The sequence below is a fragment of the Lepisma saccharinum genome, chromosome 21, assembly GCF_977018435.1.
Source record: "Lepisma saccharinum chromosome 21, izLepSacc3.1, whole genome shotgun sequence".
Classification (NCBI taxonomy): Eukaryota; Metazoa; Arthropoda; class Insecta; order Zygentoma; family Lepismatidae; genus Lepisma; species Lepisma saccharinum.
The window spans coordinates 5,910,125-5,929,736 of NC_139249.1; the positions used below are offsets into that span (position 1 = coordinate 5,910,125).

A 19,612-nucleotide genomic window follows, 5' to 3' on the forward strand; every position below is an offset into this window, starting at 1 on the left:
CTAATTTCAGGCTTGAATACAACTCCTGTGTATGCCAAACAGTACGGTGACAGAGCTTTATTATAATTAAATGAAACCTAATTTATATTTTATAGTTACCAGTTCATGTATGCAACAAGTTACATCTTATCCAGAATAAAGTAACTTACAGGTTTTAATATTCCTTACAAAAAGGAACTAAATAAGAGAATTTTCCATTAACCTTAACTTGCCAGGTAGTTTATATTTTGACCAGCATTAACATCTGACAATTAAGGGTTTAGGGGGGAAGCAGAGGCAAAGGCCCAAAGTTCAAAATTTTCTGTAATTAGAATTTTTTTTTGAAACCCCTAAATTTTGGTTTCTTTTTCAAAGTTGTGGCACGTGCATTACATATCCTCATAGAGTGGTCTTTTGTCATGCTTCCCTCCAAATTTGGTCTATCCAGTGTCCATAGGTCTGACGCTAGAAGTGAAATTCTGGACATTGTCCTGAAGCTGGCAACACTGCCACCTTATATAATGTTATTTTTTACTCAAAAAGTATCAGTTTGATTTCAACGAAACTTTACACGATTCTAAAAATATACCACTACGACAACTAGTTCTAGTTATGATTTTTCTTTCTTTCTATTTTGCAGCAAGTTTGAAAAGAGCACACTTGAAAAAGGAGGATTCATGGAGAATACAGGAATGCGAGAGGTTCGGCGTGTAGAGGTTAAAGTGGTATTGGCTCAGCCATAGTATTGATTAACCTTTTGGAACCCAAGGCCATTTTCACATGTAACCCCTTTGATGCCCGAGCCGTTTTTGAGCAAAATGCAGAGTTTCAATTAAATGAGTGTAGATCGGAGGCTAATTGCCCTAGAGAGATGAGTGATATACTGTTGTACGCGGAATGAACCAGAGATTCAGACTATATAAAATTTTAGCAAATTCGGCGTATATGTGGCGGTGGGGAGGGGGCTAACTCTCAAAATTCCAAAATTTCGGGGAAAAATGGAGTTCCCCCTCCCCCACCCCAAGAAAAAATACATGAAAGTGTCGACATGCACATGGAAATGATCGCTGACATGTAAGGAACACATAAATATTTGCATTATTATCATATGACCAAAGTAACATGAGTTATACCCCCAAAAAGGAATGGTCGGCATGCCACTGATTCAAGCTTCAAAATGCAGTGGAACTAAGAAATGGCTTTAGCTCAGAGACTATTTGCCCTGGAGATGTGAACGATATACCGTTGCACGCAGAATGAATCACAGATTCAGATGATATATAATTTATGCACATTCGGCGTACATGTGGAGTGGGAAAGGGGGGAAATCCCCTGAAAAATATATTTTTTAAAGAAAATAAGGGGTTCCCCCCCCCCCCCCCCGAAAAAAAGGATATGAAAAGTTCAAAATGCACATAGAAATTATTGCTGGCATGTAAGAAACAGAAAAATATTTTAATTTTTGTCATATGACCAATATTACACGAGTTGTACCCCTGAAACGAAAGGCTTGTACGCCACTGTCTCAAGCTTCGGAATTGAGCAAACTGCAGAGTTACATTGAAATGACTATAGCTCAGAAACTAAATGCCCTAGATATATGAAAGATATACCGTTGTACGCAGAATGAATCACAGATTCAGACGATATATAATTTATGCACATTCGGCGTACATATGGAGGGGGAAAAGGGGGAAATCCCCTCAAAAATACTTTTCTTAAAAAAAATTGTGTTCCTCCCGAAAAAAATGTCAAAATGCACAAAATGCAAAATTTATGCAAATTTGGCATATATATGGAGGGGGAAGGGAGGAAACCCCCAAAAATTATTTTAAAAAATTGTTACTTCACTTGGGCACAAAACGACACCTACGCACAACATTCACGGACGAAAAGCTAGAACGCAGTGAAAAATGAGCGCTGATTCTTGCAGCTGCTTGAAATTCTATTTTTAAACAATGCAGGGTAACCCCTGTCGCAACTTGTGGACACTTGTGCTAAAAAAAAAACAAAGGTTTCCTTCAGCGCACTTCGAAATGCCATTCTCACAACGCAGATTCAACAACCAGTCTTCCCCCTCCCCCACCCCCACCCCCTGCTTGCGCCCTCATGGAAAACTTTCATTTTGACATCGGATACTGATAAACAAGTTACCTTCGAATGCAGTTAACAGGCAGGAGTGAAAGGCATTGCTTTAGAACAACAAAGCCCATCTTCCTTTGTCAGCAAAATTTTCCCTTGAAAAGAGACGCAAAAGAGAAGACGCAAAAGAGAAGTCCCTTTTCCCACCTTTTCACCTCCATTTTCATGAAAAAAAAAAGGTGCAAGAAACATTTCTGTTAAATACATGTGTTAGGAACAATATAAAAAAAAAAATGGAAATTCTAGCCAAAAATAGAAAAGTTATAACGTATAAACTACAACCTTGACACAGCATCTCGATCGAGACGCTTGGGACCGTGAGGGTTACATTTGGGGATCTCGATCGAGACGCTTTGGACCTAAAAGGTTAATCTGTCCCATCCTTCCCTTTCACATTTTGAATATACATGGAAAAGCAATCGGATAAAAAAAAAAGTCATGGAAATGATATAAACAAGACTTCCGTAATAAGAATAAATCCAGGTATGAAATGATTACATCACCTGCATGCACATGGTAGAGGTTCCTGTACAGATGAGCATAAAACCTCATTGGGTCAATGTTGAGGACATCCCCTTGTCCCGAGAGGATAGTAAAGACTGTTTGCACACAATGTAGCTCGTCTCTGTACGAAAGAACTCCTTCCTCTATCAGGCCATTCATTACCTGCACAAGGTCTTGGAAGAAATCCAAGTTAATGCAATGGGCAAATCTGCAACAGAGAAAAGAAGAGAGAAAGATTAATTTACTTAGGGTGTGGTCAAACTGGATCCAATTATGGCCAACTTGTACACTGATGTACATGGCAGAAAACGACAGGACAAACATCACGATGTACAGCAGAACCTCGAGTTTATATTCTTCAAAAGACAAGAAAATGTAAAAATAAGGAAAATATTGTAATATTTTAATCTATTGCAAACAAGAAGAATGAATGTACGACGGCTGGGGCATAAGTCATGACAACTATATTATTTCTGACAGTTATACAGTGGTATCACAATATGATCGTACGTCCTAGAGAATGTGTCAACCGCAGTGGTAACTTACTGTTGAATCAATAGAGGCACATATTTTTGGTAAATAAATAAGCAAAATTTCGGTACAAAAACAGAGTCAATTTCAGGTTCAAAAGTGGTAAATAAAATAAAATTTCACTGTTATAGTGGTGAAAAAGTGGTATATAAAATGATATTTTGGTTGTGAATATAACCTAAATTTGATTTAAAAACTGCACTTACTACACAAAACATATCCCTTCTAATAGCTCATTTATGTCATTACCAGAATATTAAGTTTATTCCTGTATAAAGGGGTCCATTTTTGCTTCTCAACTTTTGCATAACTCACAGGATAATTCTGACTTCAGAAAGTGTTGTGTCGGTAAATAAACTCTAAATTTCGCATTTTGCAGTTCATTTTGCATTATTTCGTGACAAATCAGGGTGGGAAAATGCACCTCCACACTTATTCCACCACATTTCGTATTTTCGTCAAAAACGAAATATGCATGCCTCTATGAACCAACCACCGTTGCCTGGAATGAACAGTGTTTCTTTATCAATATAGCTGTTCTTCGGGGAAGAAATGCCAGAGAATGCCACAGGGAGCTGGTGGAAACTATGAGGTAAAGTGCCCTACCATAGTATGCACCTTTCTTGTTTCTGTAATGCTAATGTATGATTACTGTCTTGTAAACACATGCTATATTTAAGGATGTTTGCTCACTTTTCTATCCACCTGCATTGCTCATACATTCAAAGAACCCTACACTGCCCCCTACATTTGTATAGTTTGGATTTACACACTGGTCCTGCATTCTCATGAAAAAAATAGTTGCCATCACTTATGCACCAACCCTCGTATATAGCAGGAAAATGTAAATATGGAGTTTCACTGTTAACAAAATGTGGACGGTCACACTTGGATTTTCTTCAGCCGAATTCACCAGAAGTGTAGTGCCATGCACCTTTCATACTTGGTTTCTTGCTTGTTGCACTGTCTCGGTTAACAAAGCTAAGCCATTAGACACACATCAATCAAGAACTATCACAACTGGAAGCCAGAAAACTGTTGCTCAAAATTACAGAGTAACTTCAAAGCACTAACAACATTTTTTTTATTATTAACACGTTGAATATCACAATAGAAAAAAAATCCCTGAGGCCACGATGTTTAACTTGAAAGTAGTTCATGAGTAAAAATGTTCTCTGTTCGTTTACTTTTCAGATTTAAGTGAAATTTAAAGCAAAAATAAATATAAAAGACGTTTGTACCCCAGGCACGAGTTAAATACAAATCGCATGGCAGTTAATGTGTCAAAATCTTCCGAGATCTCATTTAACACACTACGTTCACCATCTCCAATATTTATGTTCAATAAATGTTTTTTCAACAGTAGCTTGCACAGGTCATTTTGATGCAATGCGACCACCACCTATCCAGAATGTTTCCCTGTTCAACTTTCCACAACACAGCAGAGTACTTGGTGAAAAATGGATCTCTATCGTACCCTTAACCTTAAGCGGACAGCTCGGTTCTATGTTTTCAAAGAAACATAGAAATTAATAATACACCATTTCTTCAAAATTACACATGACATTTCACTTCTGTCTTTTTTGTTAATTTGTATACATACGAAGGTATAATACTCAAATCACAAAACAATGTACTGTACTTACTCATGGATAATGTGCACTTTTAAAATTGGTCTACTTACGTAAGTGAGTATGTATTCGTATGTGAACAACGTTTCGGAAGCTTTACTGCTTCTTTCTTCAGGTGGTCGTATTTTCGGCTTGGAATATCAAGCCACGTCGGAGAAATGTCATGCAAGGATACTGGGTGAAAAGTTTGGGTTAAAAACACTTCATGGTGCTCGACATATACAGAATTAAAACTACATTTGTTAAAAACCCTTAAAACTCTCGATAAAAACATTTTAAAACCACCACTACGGTGTACTTGAGTGGCCGTTGAAAGCCCTAGTTCCCTGCCAAGGTGCTCGCACGCTTCACCTTGTTTTTAACCCAAACCTTTCACCCAGTATCCTTGCATGACACTGCTCCGACGTGGCTTGATATTCCTAGCCGAAAACAGGACCACCTGAAGAACAAAGCAGTAAAGCTTCCGAAACAGTTCACATACGAATATATACTCACTTACGTAAGGAGACCAATTTTAATACTCTAACGTATTTTTGTTTATAGATAGTGAGTAACACGCACGTAACCAATATGCTATTGTGCACTTTTTTTCCAAAATTTTGCCCCCAAAAACTTTGCTCCATATTATGCACGGAATAATTCGGACAGCCAACATGAAACCAAACATTTGACATGTTTTCACCATGTCGCTGCGTTATGGCACATATATATCGACAGGTGAAATTGCAAATCACCAAGTTGGATTTCTTTAGTAATAATATATTTTAAAAAATAGTATAAAAGTAAAATGGCCATTTCCTAGGATGTTTCACTTCGTAACTGAACATTTTCAGATGCTGAGAAAAGTGGCGCCATTCTATCAGAATTCGATATAGCACTTTCGATGTGATTATTCACTGCTATAACACCAAAATTTTATTTTATTTACCGCTTTTGAATCCGAAATCGACTGTTTTTGTACCGAAATTTTGCTTTTTTATTTACCAAAAATATGTGCCTCTAGGTATGATGTAATTCGCTCTTCATCGGCATAGCAACAGCTTTACAACCTACAACTAACAAAGTCACTACTTGAACCTGAATTGTACTGTGCATTATTTACGGGATACAATTGCTTGTCACTTCTCCAATATACATGAATAAATATGGTATCCATTGTTACTGTTATTAACAGAGTTAAGAACAATCAAATGTCTAGTAATAAAGTTCCGGCACTTGGACCCACAGTATACAGTGGAACCAAAATTTTACGTTCCCGGATTTTACATTTTCCCGCTTTATATGTTCAATCTTCTTGGTCCCACCATAGCAAAACGTTAGAAAACTTTCATCGATTTTACATTTTCCTGCATTTTAGGTTTCTTCAGCTTGGTCCCCTAAAGAACGTAAAATCGAGGTTCTACTGTAATCTTCGTGAGGATTTTGCATTGTAAGGCCCATAAAAGTTGCAATGTCCCTTCATCCATTTCATCTCCATCATCGTGATTAGTAGGGGCATGCATATTTCATCTTTGACGAAATGTGAAATAACACATTGGAGTGTTAATTTTTCAGGTTTTTGAAAGGTGAGAGTTGCATTTTGCTACCATGTTTTGTCACAAAATGATGTGAAATGAACTGCAAAATGTGAAATAAACTCTTACAAACACAAAATTTAGGATTTATTTATCGACGTGGCACCTTCAGAGGTCTGAATTATCCTGAGAGTTATGCAAATCATGGAAAATTGGTTAATTCTACTGAAAATATTTGAGAAGCAAAAATGGATTCCTTTACACAGGAATAAGCTTAATACTCAGATAACTATATAAATGTGCTCCTAGGAGTGAAATGTTGATTTTGTGTAATAAGTACAGATTTTAAATCAAATTTAGGTTTTTACTCACCAATTTAACACCGATATGCCAAGTTTCTGTACAGAAATCTTGATGTCATATTTACCTTAAATATGTGGCTATAGCGATTAGCTAAAAATGGCAGGAAAGCAATGTAAAATAATCTACATTAAACATCAAACAAATGTAAGTTCCCAATCAGTACTTACTTGGCCAGACCTTCGAGAACTGAACTCATGACTCTTGATGTGGGATATTTCTTAAGAATCTTGAAGTAGATCACGAACACAACCTTCATTACTTCCGTGTGATGATGATGCTTCTTCTGCTTGTTCTCCTCTGCTACAGTTGAGAGCATTTCCTTCTCAACCTTTTCCAGCATTTTGCTTCGCTGTAAGGGAATAACACTTTAATTAGTGTAAAAAGTAGAGATGGGACGATATGAAATTTTGGCCGATACCGATAAAGTACCGATATAAAATTTACCGATACCGATAACCGATATTCTACCGATCCGATACAAAATTAGAAATGGTCCTGGAAGAACCTGAAAGGTTCATTGACCTCCTTAAAAATGCATGTTTCAAAGTGACTGCAGTGCAAGAGAAATTGCATATTTAGACATTTACTTTTTAAAAAAGTAGGGCATGGAGATTATCCATAAAAATTACAACAAAAATGGCAGAATTTTGCACTAAACTATCAGATATTTATCGATATATCGTAGGGATGGGCCGATATGAAATTTTGGCCGATACTGATAAAGTACCGATATAAAATTTGCCGATACCGATAACCGATATTCTACCGATCCGATATAAAATTAGAAATGGTCCTTGAAGAACCTGAAATGATTATTGATCTCCTTAATAAATGTGTGTTTCAAGGTGACTGCAGTGCAAAATAAGTTGAATATTTACACATTTACTTTTTTTAGAAAGAAGGGCATGGAGATTATCCATAAGAATTACAACAAAATGGCAGAATTTTGCACTAAATTATAAGATATTTATCAATATATCGGATCGGTAGAATAATCGGTAATTTTACCGATACACCGATATGCCTATATCGGCCGATACCGATAGAGTACCGATTAATCGGTCCCATCCCTAATATATCGATCGGTAAAATAAACGGTAATTTTACCGATAAACCGATATGCCTATTCGTCCAATACTGATAGAGTACCGATTAATCGGTCCCATCCCTAGTAAAAAGAAAACAGCTGTATTCGAAGGTATCAGGCTGTGACACCAGTATTAATTGAAACAAAAGTGAACAGAAGGAAAGGAGAGAAATATTCACAACCACAAATAAGATCAAAGTACAGGGTGTCCAAAAAGTCATGCAACCAAGACTGAATGCTCGTTAACTTTTGTACAAAAAGTGATAAGACATAAACCTTTCACTGGGTACTAAATTTGTCTACATGGATTTTTTAAAATATGAAACAAGAAAATGATACATATAAGTCTTGAAACTTAAATGGTGATGAATAGGGGCATGCATATTTCGTTTTTGACGAAAAAACTAAATGTGAAAAACCACATTGTAGTGTTAATTTTTTATGTTTTTGAAAGGTGCGAGATGCATTTTGTGACCATGTTTTGTCACGAAATAATGCGAAATGAACTGCAAAAAGCGAAATTAACTCTTAAACACGAAATTTAGGGTTTATTCACAGACGCGACACCTTCTGAGGTCTGAATTATCCTGAGAGTAATGCAATTCCCGGAAAATTGATTAATTCTGCTGTGAATATTGGAGAAGCAAAAATGGACTCCTTTAGACAGAAATAAACTTAATACTCTGCTAACTACATAAATGTGCTATTAGAAGTGAAATGTTAATTCAGTGGAATAAGTGTAGTTTTTAAATCAAATTTAGGATTATATTCACAATTTTAAAACCAAAATGTCGTTTTATATACCACTTTTCACCGCTATAACACCGATATTTTATTTTATTTACCGCTTTTGAACCTGAAATTGACTCCATTTTTGTAACAAAATTTTGCTTTTTTATTTACCAAAAATATGTGCCTCTAGCGATGAATGATGAAAATATTTTCTCGGGCTATCAACCAGGTGGTTGCGGAAAAGATTCCAAGCTTTCGAGAGCTAACGTCACTCTCATCTTCAGGGTAGAAGTGACTTCTCTCGTAGAATACTCTCCACAACTCACCTGGTCGATAGCTAGAGAGAATCTATTCATGAAAATGATTCTCTGCATGAACATTCTATGAGAACAAAGTTATTAAGGTGTAAAAAAGCTTTTGTACGAAGTAAAAAGAAACATGGAAAGAAAAGAGCTATGAAGTTCTTGCAATAATTTTAGATGTGTACCAATGGTGTCTGTGTGAAGAAAGAAAGATACCTTTTTATGTATTCCATGCATTATAGACAATGTATAGGGCTCATTATGACATTCATAAAAAAGTGTTTTTTTTTAAATAATGGTAACACTGATCATGTTAGACGTCTGTACCAGATGAAAGAAAAAAAAAAAAGAGTTGAAATTTATCATACAAAAAGATAAACTTACACAACCTACCTAATCAAAGACACAGAGCATGCATGGCACAGATAGATAGAGAAATATATGAAAATATGCATAGAACAACGAACTACCACCTAACCAAGTCAATTACCTTTCTTTCCCTACGGGACATATATCTATATTTCTCTGTGATAGTCATAAACTTTTTTCTCTTCATTTCATCTTCCTTTTCCTTGTCTAGATTAACATCCTTTATTCTCAGAGCTAGGAACACATCAATCACTTCTGGTTGAACATTTGCATCGTTCTTTTTCACAATGTTATTTATTCTCCTCACAGCCTGGAACAAAAGAGAAACCAAAATTGTTTTCTGTAACAATTTTCTGAAAGAAAAAACTGTTATAAAAGTTACCGAAAGAAGATTTTTTTTTTAAATGTTAGATTTTGTATGTCAGTCACTTTATTTTGAGATTAAGGTTGACCCAATATTGATATATCTGTACTGGCTGATACCAATCCAATGGTATTATTATTAGACCATCGATACCAGCACGTGGTCTGCAAAAATTACATGTGACACTTTTGCAGAGTCTAATTATCATGGAAAATATGCAAAATATGAAGTTTCAGTTTATTTGGCACCAAGAATGGGTGGAAAAACTGTTTTTTGTGATTGCATAACAGGTATTTAAATATTCTGATTCAAATGTTGAATATTTTGAATTAATAAATTGATGCTTACAATTGGAATGGAATACTCACTCATGAATATTAATCAACATTTTGAACAACTTATAATTATTACAATGTTCAAGCAACAGTATCAAAGGGAATCGGTACCAGTATCAGATTCAGGCCTAGTAAGAAGTTCTTTAAAAGTAGGTTACGCAGTTAAATATCATCACCATTCTCCTGTCGTCTTTTTCCTTTGGTCCAAATAAATTTAAAGTTTGCAGACTGGCCTGGAAATCCATATAACAATACAGGCAAAATTACAGTTTTGTTTATTTTAACTTTTAGCTTCTTAGATATTAAACGAGACTACAAAAGTTTATGAAGAGAAAAGTAACATGCATTTCCTGAATTAAGCCTGCTTTTTATTTCATCTTTAATATCATTTTCATTTGTTAGTATTACTCCTAAGTACTTGAATTTGGAAACTGATTCAAACGAGTTATCAATAATTAGATTTTGATTATTACCTAACACTTGGTTTCGGCCCGTAAGCATATACATATTTAGTTTTCTCTTTGCTAACTTCCAAACCTATCTCTTTAGCTGCTTTGAAAAATATTTTTAGCATTATTCTTCATTGTATTTACATCATCCCCCAGTAAGTCTACATCATCTGCATATGCTAACAGCTGAGTCACACCGTTTAATTTTAGTCCTTCAGAAAATCATACAAAATTTGTTGCTAAGTGTGTTGTTATTTACCAAATGATTGATTGATTGATTTGGTGTTTTATGCACTTTATGCACAGTAAGCCTAATCAGGACTGGACCTACAGTTTAAAGTGGGATCCGAACCACTATGTGCCTCCACCGGTTATCGAACCCGGGACCTCTTGATTACAAGGCAACGACGCTACCACTGCGTCATCGGGAGGCCTCGTTATTTACCAAATATTTCTGAAATTTACAAGATTTCCTCTTTCTACAGATATATAATGTGTTACATACTACATACATTTATGAACGCTTTTCTGTAACAATTTTCTGAAAGAAAAAAACTGTTATAAAAGTTACCGAAACATAATTTCAATACATAATAGAGAAACAATGAAAAATAAAATAAATACCTCTTCTTGGGATCGAAAACTTCACTAACTGCAAAATCCAAAGCGGAATCCTCATAAAGAATTTCCACAATGTGCATAGAAAGTGCCCAATGCTATGCTCAGAGTATAAGCAACAGCGACACGAGGACAAGTAAAATTCAGCAACAAAGAAAACACATCTAGCAGTTGGAATTTGAAAGGGATGTTTGCAACACATATGCACAAGAGATGTGGTGCGATTATAGCGAGCCATTTTTTCACACTACAAGTGTAAAAGAACGGCAGGCTATGTCCATTAACCATATTATTGGACAGCAGTTATAGGAAGGGGTTTACGTGTTGCTTGTCCAGAATGTGTTAAGATTTTCATTTCACATACTCTTATGTATGTCCCACTTCTGCCATAACGAACCATGTTTCACATCATACAGAATCACCACCAAAGTTACTGTTTTGTGTATTTTAGATTCTTCAATATCTGAAACTAGGACTTGTATTCAAATCAATTAACAAAGCTGTTCAAAAAGATATTATTGATAGAAGTATGCCTTACCTCCCATGTCATTTCACCCCGCTTATCAGTCCTGAACAGCTCCCTTATCGCTTTCGTAATTATTCCCCTCACTACTGAAAGCCTGCTATTGAGGAAAGGAACGACCAGCTGCAAAATATTGAGTGCGTAGTTGAAGTAAGGATTTGAGACGAGAAGGTCGCACAAACAGTGCAAAGCCACTACTCCCAGCTTCTTGTCGTGCTACAATTAAAACAAAAATAAAAATTAAAAACAATACTGAATAAAATTCTTCACAATTATCAATGTTTCCACATCCATCAATACAGTAAAACCTCATTAATCCGGACTAATGGGGCAGATAAGTTGACCGGGGGCAGATAAGTTGACCGGTTTAACAAAAGTCCAGATTAACTGAAATAACCTAAAAGAACAGAAGAAAGTGCATTAAAACTCTGTTTATAGCAACAAAACAAGTTTATTATGGTGTATTTAAAGGGCATAGGTCTAAATACACTATACAGTACAGTACAAAGTTTGCGGGAAATAGAATTTTATTAGTGGTCGACTTCTAACCACATTTAAAACCTTGCATTCTGCTTTTTTTTTCTGTCCGGATTAAGCGAAGTCCGGTTTATCCGGGTCCGGATTTATAAAATCTATAATTTCTGAAAAAAGGTTACAAAGCCTGTGAATAATAGAGTACTGTTATGGTCTGGAAATGAGGTACTGTATAATAACTGTACTATATAATAAAATATAATTTATGTGTTTAGTGATATCCATGACAGTATTGTGCTCTTTTTCCATGGTGCTGACAAATATGTATCTGTTTATTTATTTTACAACATAATTGCAAAACTTTGCATTACATTATTGTACATCTTTTGCTCTGTGTGTTGTCGTTTGTGCATACACACGTCACTAGCCATTCCTCAACACTGTAACTACATCTGGCCACATGAACCATGGTGCAACAACTAACATATGAATTTGAATGAGCATTTCATGTGACTTTAAGAGCAGGAATGCAAACCACAAAAACCAAACCATTCCCAAGCAAACAAAATCAGCCAATTTTCAATGCAACAGGATAAGTGCAAGTAGGGGTATGGGGACTTCTTGGACATACTGTACTTATCTCAACTAGCATATGAATAGTAAACCATGGGAAATACAAAGATTACATTTTCTGCTAAAACTACATCATGTTGCAATTTATATAAATTGTCAGCTTTCATATCCCAAAAAAATGTGGATATGCCAATATTATGATTAGTACCATAAAGCATATCACAGTTAACCAGTAGATGCAGAATGGTTTGCACAGGATGCTATGGAACCAGGGTTCCCAGGTTCGAATCTTGGCCTAGCCATGTGCATTCTTTGTGAGTGTCCCTCCATCATTTCATCACTCATCCTCATTATCGCAATTAGCCGAAAGTGGCAGAAAAGCGAAGCTAACTAAGGAGAGCCATGCATATTTTGTTTTTGACGAAAACACGAAATGTAAATTAACACTTTGTAATGTTAATTTTTTCTCTCTCTCTCTCTCTCTCTCTCTCTCTCTATCCTCCACCCAAGTTTTTGTAAGGTGTGAGGTGAATTTTCCTACCCTGTTTTGTCAAGAAATGATACGAAATGAACTGCAAAATGCGAAATACACTCTTAAACACGAAATTTAGAGTTTATTTACGGATGCAACACTTTCTGCACAAAACTTGAAGTTTACTTACTGACACGACACTTTCTGAAGTTTGAATTATCCTGCGAGCTAGGGTAGGTTGGGGTACTTTGGGTATACTGGGGTAATTTGGGTATAAGTGCTATTTATTTTAATATATTTAATACTAAATTGAGTATCAATGCCAATTTCATATATATTGTTTGTGACAGTATTTTGTATGATATTATGTGAAAATTTTGAGTTGGCAACACTGATGTCTACAGAAAAAAATATATAAACAAGTTTTAGTCAAAATTTTGATCAGCTGATCACCATTTTTAACAGTTTGCAGTTCACAAAAAATCAATCGAACATTACATACTTCAGGAACATATTTTAAAAAAGTTTATTGATGTATCAAAAAGGGTTTTTAAATAAATTACAATTAAGTGATGTGGGGTAATTTGGGTACAACAATTGGTTATCTGAAAAACACGGACATATATAAAGAATATTAGAAATACATTCTAATAAAGTTTATTAGAATGTAATACCATAACAGGGTCATGGGTGGCTGTAAACTACCAAAGTGAATGTAGACAGGTTGTACGAGAATACAGGGGGCAGGTCACAGCCCAAGATGCTAGGAGCAGAAATCGCTACTCTGTCAAGTTTCTTACGAAATGTAAAGGAGGTCGGTCACCTCTATATCTTCTCAAAAAAGATCATATTGAGTGGTTGGATGAAGGACAAATCTGTCTGTCAAGTGTTTTCTGTCCTGATTTTAATGGGCGGTATTTTAAATTTAACAAGTAATTCTATTCTATTGTAACTTAATTTAGGCTACCTGTTTTATCTATTTTTCACCTTTTCATTCATGTATTTGTTATCTAATTTGATAAACAAAATAATATTCTTAACACGTTAGTATATTTTGTCTGTCCTAGGTTAATTGCATTCACCTGTGGATGGATTAATTTGGTTATATAATGTATTCAAAGTAAGTTTAGAATGTATGCTTCACATTATACCCACTTTGCCCCGTCCCTGGGGTTATTTGGGTATAGATAAACAAAGTATTACTATGGTAACAATAGAAGTTTAATTTTTATAAACCAGTGGGGAAAGTCAGATTGCTAACATATATCAAGATCATTAAAAAAAAATATCATGGGTACTAACTAGAAGGCTTTAATTTTGAAAAATGCTAAATTCTATACCCAAATTACCCCGACCTACCCTATGTAATTCAGGGAAAATTGATTAATTCTGCTATAAATATCTGAGAAGAAAAAATGAACCCCTTTATACAGGAATAAACCTAATACTCTGGTTACTACATAAATGTGCTATTAGAAGGGATATGTTTTTGTCTTGTGTAATAAGTGCAGTTTTTAAATCAAAATTAGGATCATAGTCACAATTTTGAAACCAAAATGTCATATATACCACTTCAGATCCGATTTTTCACTGCTATAACAATGACATTTTATTTTATTTACCTCTTTTGAATCTGTTTGTGTACCGAAATTTTGCTCTTTTATTTACCAAAAATAAGTGCCTCTACAAATAAGAAATAAAACAAACAATAAATGAACTTCCAACTATTCTTTATCCTTGAAATTTCATGCAAAAACACGACGAACCACGACCGATTATTTTATAACTGTAAATCATACTTACTTCTTTTGGACGACTGTATTTCTTCTTCCTTCTGCAAATGCTCACCATTTGCTCCAGTTTTTGGAGATACCGTTTGTAAGACAACAGGATGTTGTCTTCATATAAGTGTAGTTTTTTTGTGGCCTTTTTCACTATGGTATAATAAAAGAGAAGAAAATTAATATTCAAGTGTTTATGGTTGTATAAAAACCATGGAAGTGAGCACAGAACTTAAAAATATTGGTTTCGATGTTAATGTCTGCAGATTAATCTATCGTTATCGGCCGATATAGGCATATCGGTTTATCGGTAAAATTACCGATTACCGATCAGATATATCGTTAAATATCTGATAATTTAGGGCAAAATTCTGCCATTTTGTTGTAATTTTTATGGAAAATCTCCATGCCCTACTTTCTAAAAAAGTAAATGTCTAAATATCCAATTTCTTTTGCACCGCATTCACCTTGAAACACACATTTATTAAGGAAGTCAATGAACCTTTCAGGTTCTTCAAGGACCATTTTTAATTTTATATCGGATTGGTAGAATATCAGTTATCGGTATCGGTAAATTTCATATCGGTACTTTATCGGTATCGGACAAAATTTCATATCGGCCAATCTCTAATACTGATATGTAATCAAATTGCCAACAAAACACATTTTGCAACATACATGTCACACACAAGTCACACCAGTAACAATCGTTATTACAGACTCCCGCCAATAAAATTGCACCAATCAATTACAAAGCACCATAGCAGAAATTCCCAACACTAAAGAAACAAAAGAATAACACTATGCGGAGTGTGATACCCAACGAATGCTTCAAGACAGATGCAACTTCAAAACATTTCAACATTAGTAATAAGTGGAGACAGAATTTTAAAGGGAATTCCTTTTTTATTTACTCAACACTGAACATGGAATAAATAACAACAGCGCTGATAATTATCATCCATCAACAAGAATACATGATTTTGACTTCCCTTTTATTCCCCCTCCTTTTTCAGCCGACATTCGCTTCTTAAAAAACATCTTCCATGGTCCCTTTATTGTATCAAATATTCTGTACAACTGTATTTTGCCTCAAGGGGCCCCGGGTTCTATAACCAGGTGGAGGCACACAGTAGGTCGGATCCCACTTTAAACTGTAGGTCCAGTCTTGATTATCCTTACTGTGCATAAAGTGGACTTAAAACATCAACTCCCCAACTGTATTTTCCAGAAACAAAACTTTCAACAATTGTCTATTTTGAGCAGCTTAGAGGAACAAGCACATTCTACCTTACCTTCCCTCCACGAGCGTTGAGAGTACGTTGCAGATCTGAGCTTAAGCAGTAACAAATGCATTATAAGTTGAGTTGAAAGTGTACTTATCTGCTAGATTAGACCTTTATTGTGAAGTTTCTTAGAATAGCTTTAACTTAACTGTATAACAGTGATGACAGTATTGAGTGTTAATGAAATGGCAAAGCCAGGTACAAGTGGCAGAAAGGTATGGAATGCGGTAAGCTTTTGCAAGGATTTCATCGAAACTGGTGGTAAGATTATTCGCTGTACTTTACCTTCAAAAAAAGGAAATGAAAAAGGACTAGTTTATTTTTGCACTACACTAAAAATATTATTTTAAATAAAAGCACAACATATACACCATTCACATATAAAAATGGACACATTAAATTTCTTGCATTTTTTACTATATTTCATACAAAATTTAATGTATCCATTTTTTATGTATGAATGGCATACATTGTGTTTTCATTTAAAATAATATTTTAGTGGAGTGCAAAAATAAACTAATGTCATTTTGTATTTCCTTTTTTGGGTAATAATTTCCCCTTTCTTGTCCTTTTTAGAGTAAAAAATTTCCCATTAAAATCCATTCACTAGTAATAAGAATACAGTGATGCTATTTTTTTTCTTTACAGAGTGCACTTTTATATGCATTCATAAATACTCACGCGACAGTAACATTTGGATGAAAAAAAAATATTGTTCACTGTGGACACTCACATCTTATACCCTTGAGAGATTCTGGGTGGTATATCTTGTAGTTAGGAAGAATGTCCTTGAACACTTCCAGAGCAGAAATGGTTGCCAATTTCCGTACGGTAATCAGTACTTCGGGATTCTCCTCATCCATGAACGATAAAAGCTTTGGCAATCTGTTGCACTGAAAGGACAATAATTACTATGATAAAGAGAGACAATGCCATCAGTGTCATTTGATATGATTTTTACTATAAATTTCCCAGAAATACGCAATGTGAACTAACCCACTATAATATTATTTTATTTATGTTTTTGAAAGGTGTGAGGTGCCATTTCTTGCCATGTTTTGTCATGAAATTATGCAAAATAAACTCAAACAGGAAATTTAGAATTATTTCTCTTGTAGTCTACGGTTATTACAAGCATAAAAACACAGTCTTTTGTTGTGACGTTTCAGGAGAAAACATGCTCCCTTCATCAGACATTTATTTATAGTTTGATTAAAGATACAGTTATAAGAATGGTTAATAACTTTTGAAAAGAATCAGTTATACAATGGATGTTGTCAATGTTACATTGTTGTAACAAAATCAGAAAATTTCAAGTTTATTTACCGACATGACACGTTTGGAAGTCCGAGTTATGCAAGCCAGAGAAAATCTAGGTATTTGAGAAGCAAAAATGGACTCCTTTACACTGAAATAAACTTAACACTCCATTAGCTACATAAATATAATATTAGAAGGGAACTGTTTATTTTGTGTAATTGGTGTAGTTTTTAAATCAAATTTGGGTTATATTCACCCCTTTAACACCGAAATGCCATATTTACTAGAAATGTGAGCAGTTTTTGTGCTGAAATCTTGATATTTTATTCCCCATTAACATGTGGCCCTAGGGATATTTCAATATAACTTCTGCCTGTTTACACTAATTATGACGAAGCCTTGGATTTGAATGGTGTACCTTTAGTGACCAGAAAATATGCTCTGCTATCAAGGTGCTCAATGTTATACAGGGTGGCTACAAACAAGCAAAAATAAAATTCCCTAACTTTTCCAGGTTTTCCAGGACAAAATTTACATTTTTCCCTGACAATTACAAACTAAACTAAATCAATGTTTTTGCAAATGGAAAAAATAAACTCATAGAGATCCAGGTATGGATTTGTTAAGTACCAATATTATCTTCTATGAAATTGACTTAATTTCTCTATTCTCTATGATTTGAGTTCAAACTGCAAAATAGTGAATTTGGAAAATTATTACAATTCACAAGCTAGGGAAGGATTACGGAATTTTGTCATACGCAGTAAGTTTAAAATAAAATACTTGATTATTTTTAAAGTTATGACTAAATGAGATAAGAGTGAAGAGTGAATGATTAAGAAATACAATTTGTAATTTATCAGTTTCCTAATATATTCTCGGTATTATATGTTGATATTTCTACTGAGATTTGGAACCCTCTGCTTTCAAGAACCATGAGTGCGAACTCATTTTTCAATGCGTAAAGCTACTTCTCTCTTCTCTGTAAAGCAAACAACTTAACTCTTGCATATAAGTGAAACAATTGAATCGAACAAAATAAAGTGTCATATTTCCTTACATTATCAATAAGATTTTTGCTTCAGTACAGTATATTCAAGTGAAGTACTGTGAAACTGACAACATGCAGTTATACCATTATTGCTGACGAAAAGGATATGTAGGTATTAGACATTAACGCAAGGCATTTATAGAATTGCATTGTATAGGTACCTGATTTAGCTAACCACACATTAAAACAGGAACACTCTAATAATAAAAGCTTCTGAAAGTTCATATACGAGGGGCATCCCGAAAAAAGCTTCAATGGTGCCTGTACGCAGCACTAGTGGTCGGAGAGCAACACACACACACACATGCAGGCAGGAAGAAGTGACATGTAGCTGTAATCTGATACAGTTGCAAAGCAGCCGTTTTAGGACAGTACTAGGTTAAATATTGCAGCTCTCATACAGTAGATTGCAGCTCTCATACAGTCTCCCACCGACTGCGATGTAGCCTACATTGCACGCTCAGAATTTGGCACAGAGCCACCAGCAATCGTGTGAGGTGTGCAGACCGGACGTCGTGAGTGATAGTATAGTCAGACGATGGTGCAGACAATTCACGAAAGGCCAATCGAATGTGCACAACCCCATACAGCTGAGTACACACACAGGCCCTTTGCATCACTTCAGGTGAAAGCTCTTGGACCACTCCCTGTACAGTCCTGGCCTTCAATGTACTGACTTTCATCTCTTTGTTTAACTGAAGAGGTTTCTGGCAGGGCAAAGATTTGACAGCTACACTGCGGTAGAGATAGTTCCAGTCTTTGCTGTGAGACAGATATGCCATGGGCATACAAAATTTAGTGCCATGCTACTACAAATGCCAGAACAATGGTGGTGATTATGCCAAAAATTAGGTTAGGACTCACTGTTATTAATGTAATAAATTATAACTGATATTCTTCTTTTATTTATGCCTAATCGGTAGGGACCTTGATATTTTGTTATTTTTTTTAAATTGGTGTATTTTCTTATTTTTTATTTTTTACTATACGGTGTTATTTTTCCCAAAATTCACATTTTCATTTTAGCACATTTTCTGGCAAATATCTGAAAGTATACCTTCATGGAGTTTTTAAACTAGTGTTTCAAATTGTAAGTCACATGGCTTACACTTCTTCGTGAGAGTTTGATATCTTGAAATTTTTTGGGGGGAAGTTATTTTCCATGGTACCCATTTTTTAATTTTAAGGTAAGGATTTTAGATAATGGAATTTTCCCCGTATATTCTGAAGGGTGCATAATGACTATAAGTGGCGACGCACCCAAAAAAATAA

General features: G+C 35.0%; 1 protein-coding gene across 1 annotated transcript in view; it reads right to left on the bottom strand.

The window, feature by feature from the left end:
- Noc3 (Nucleolar complex protein 3) overlaps positions 1-19,612 on the bottom strand; it is a 45,902-nt gene that overhangs the window by 11,000 nt on the left and 15,290 nt on the right. The window contains exons 5-10 of the mRNA XM_083142598.1: positions 16,763-16,922; positions 14,766-14,896; positions 11,459-11,659; positions 9,276-9,464; positions 6,832-7,013; positions 2,625-2,833 (exon numbers count right to left, since the gene is read on the bottom strand). Of these exons, the coding sequence (XP_082998724.1) occupies positions 2,625-2,833; positions 6,832-7,013; positions 9,276-9,464; positions 11,459-11,659; positions 14,766-14,896; positions 16,763-16,922 (1,072 nt within the window). The remainder of the gene's footprint in view (positions 1-2,624; positions 2,834-6,831; positions 7,014-9,275; positions 9,465-11,458; positions 11,660-14,765; positions 14,897-16,762; positions 16,923-19,612) is intronic.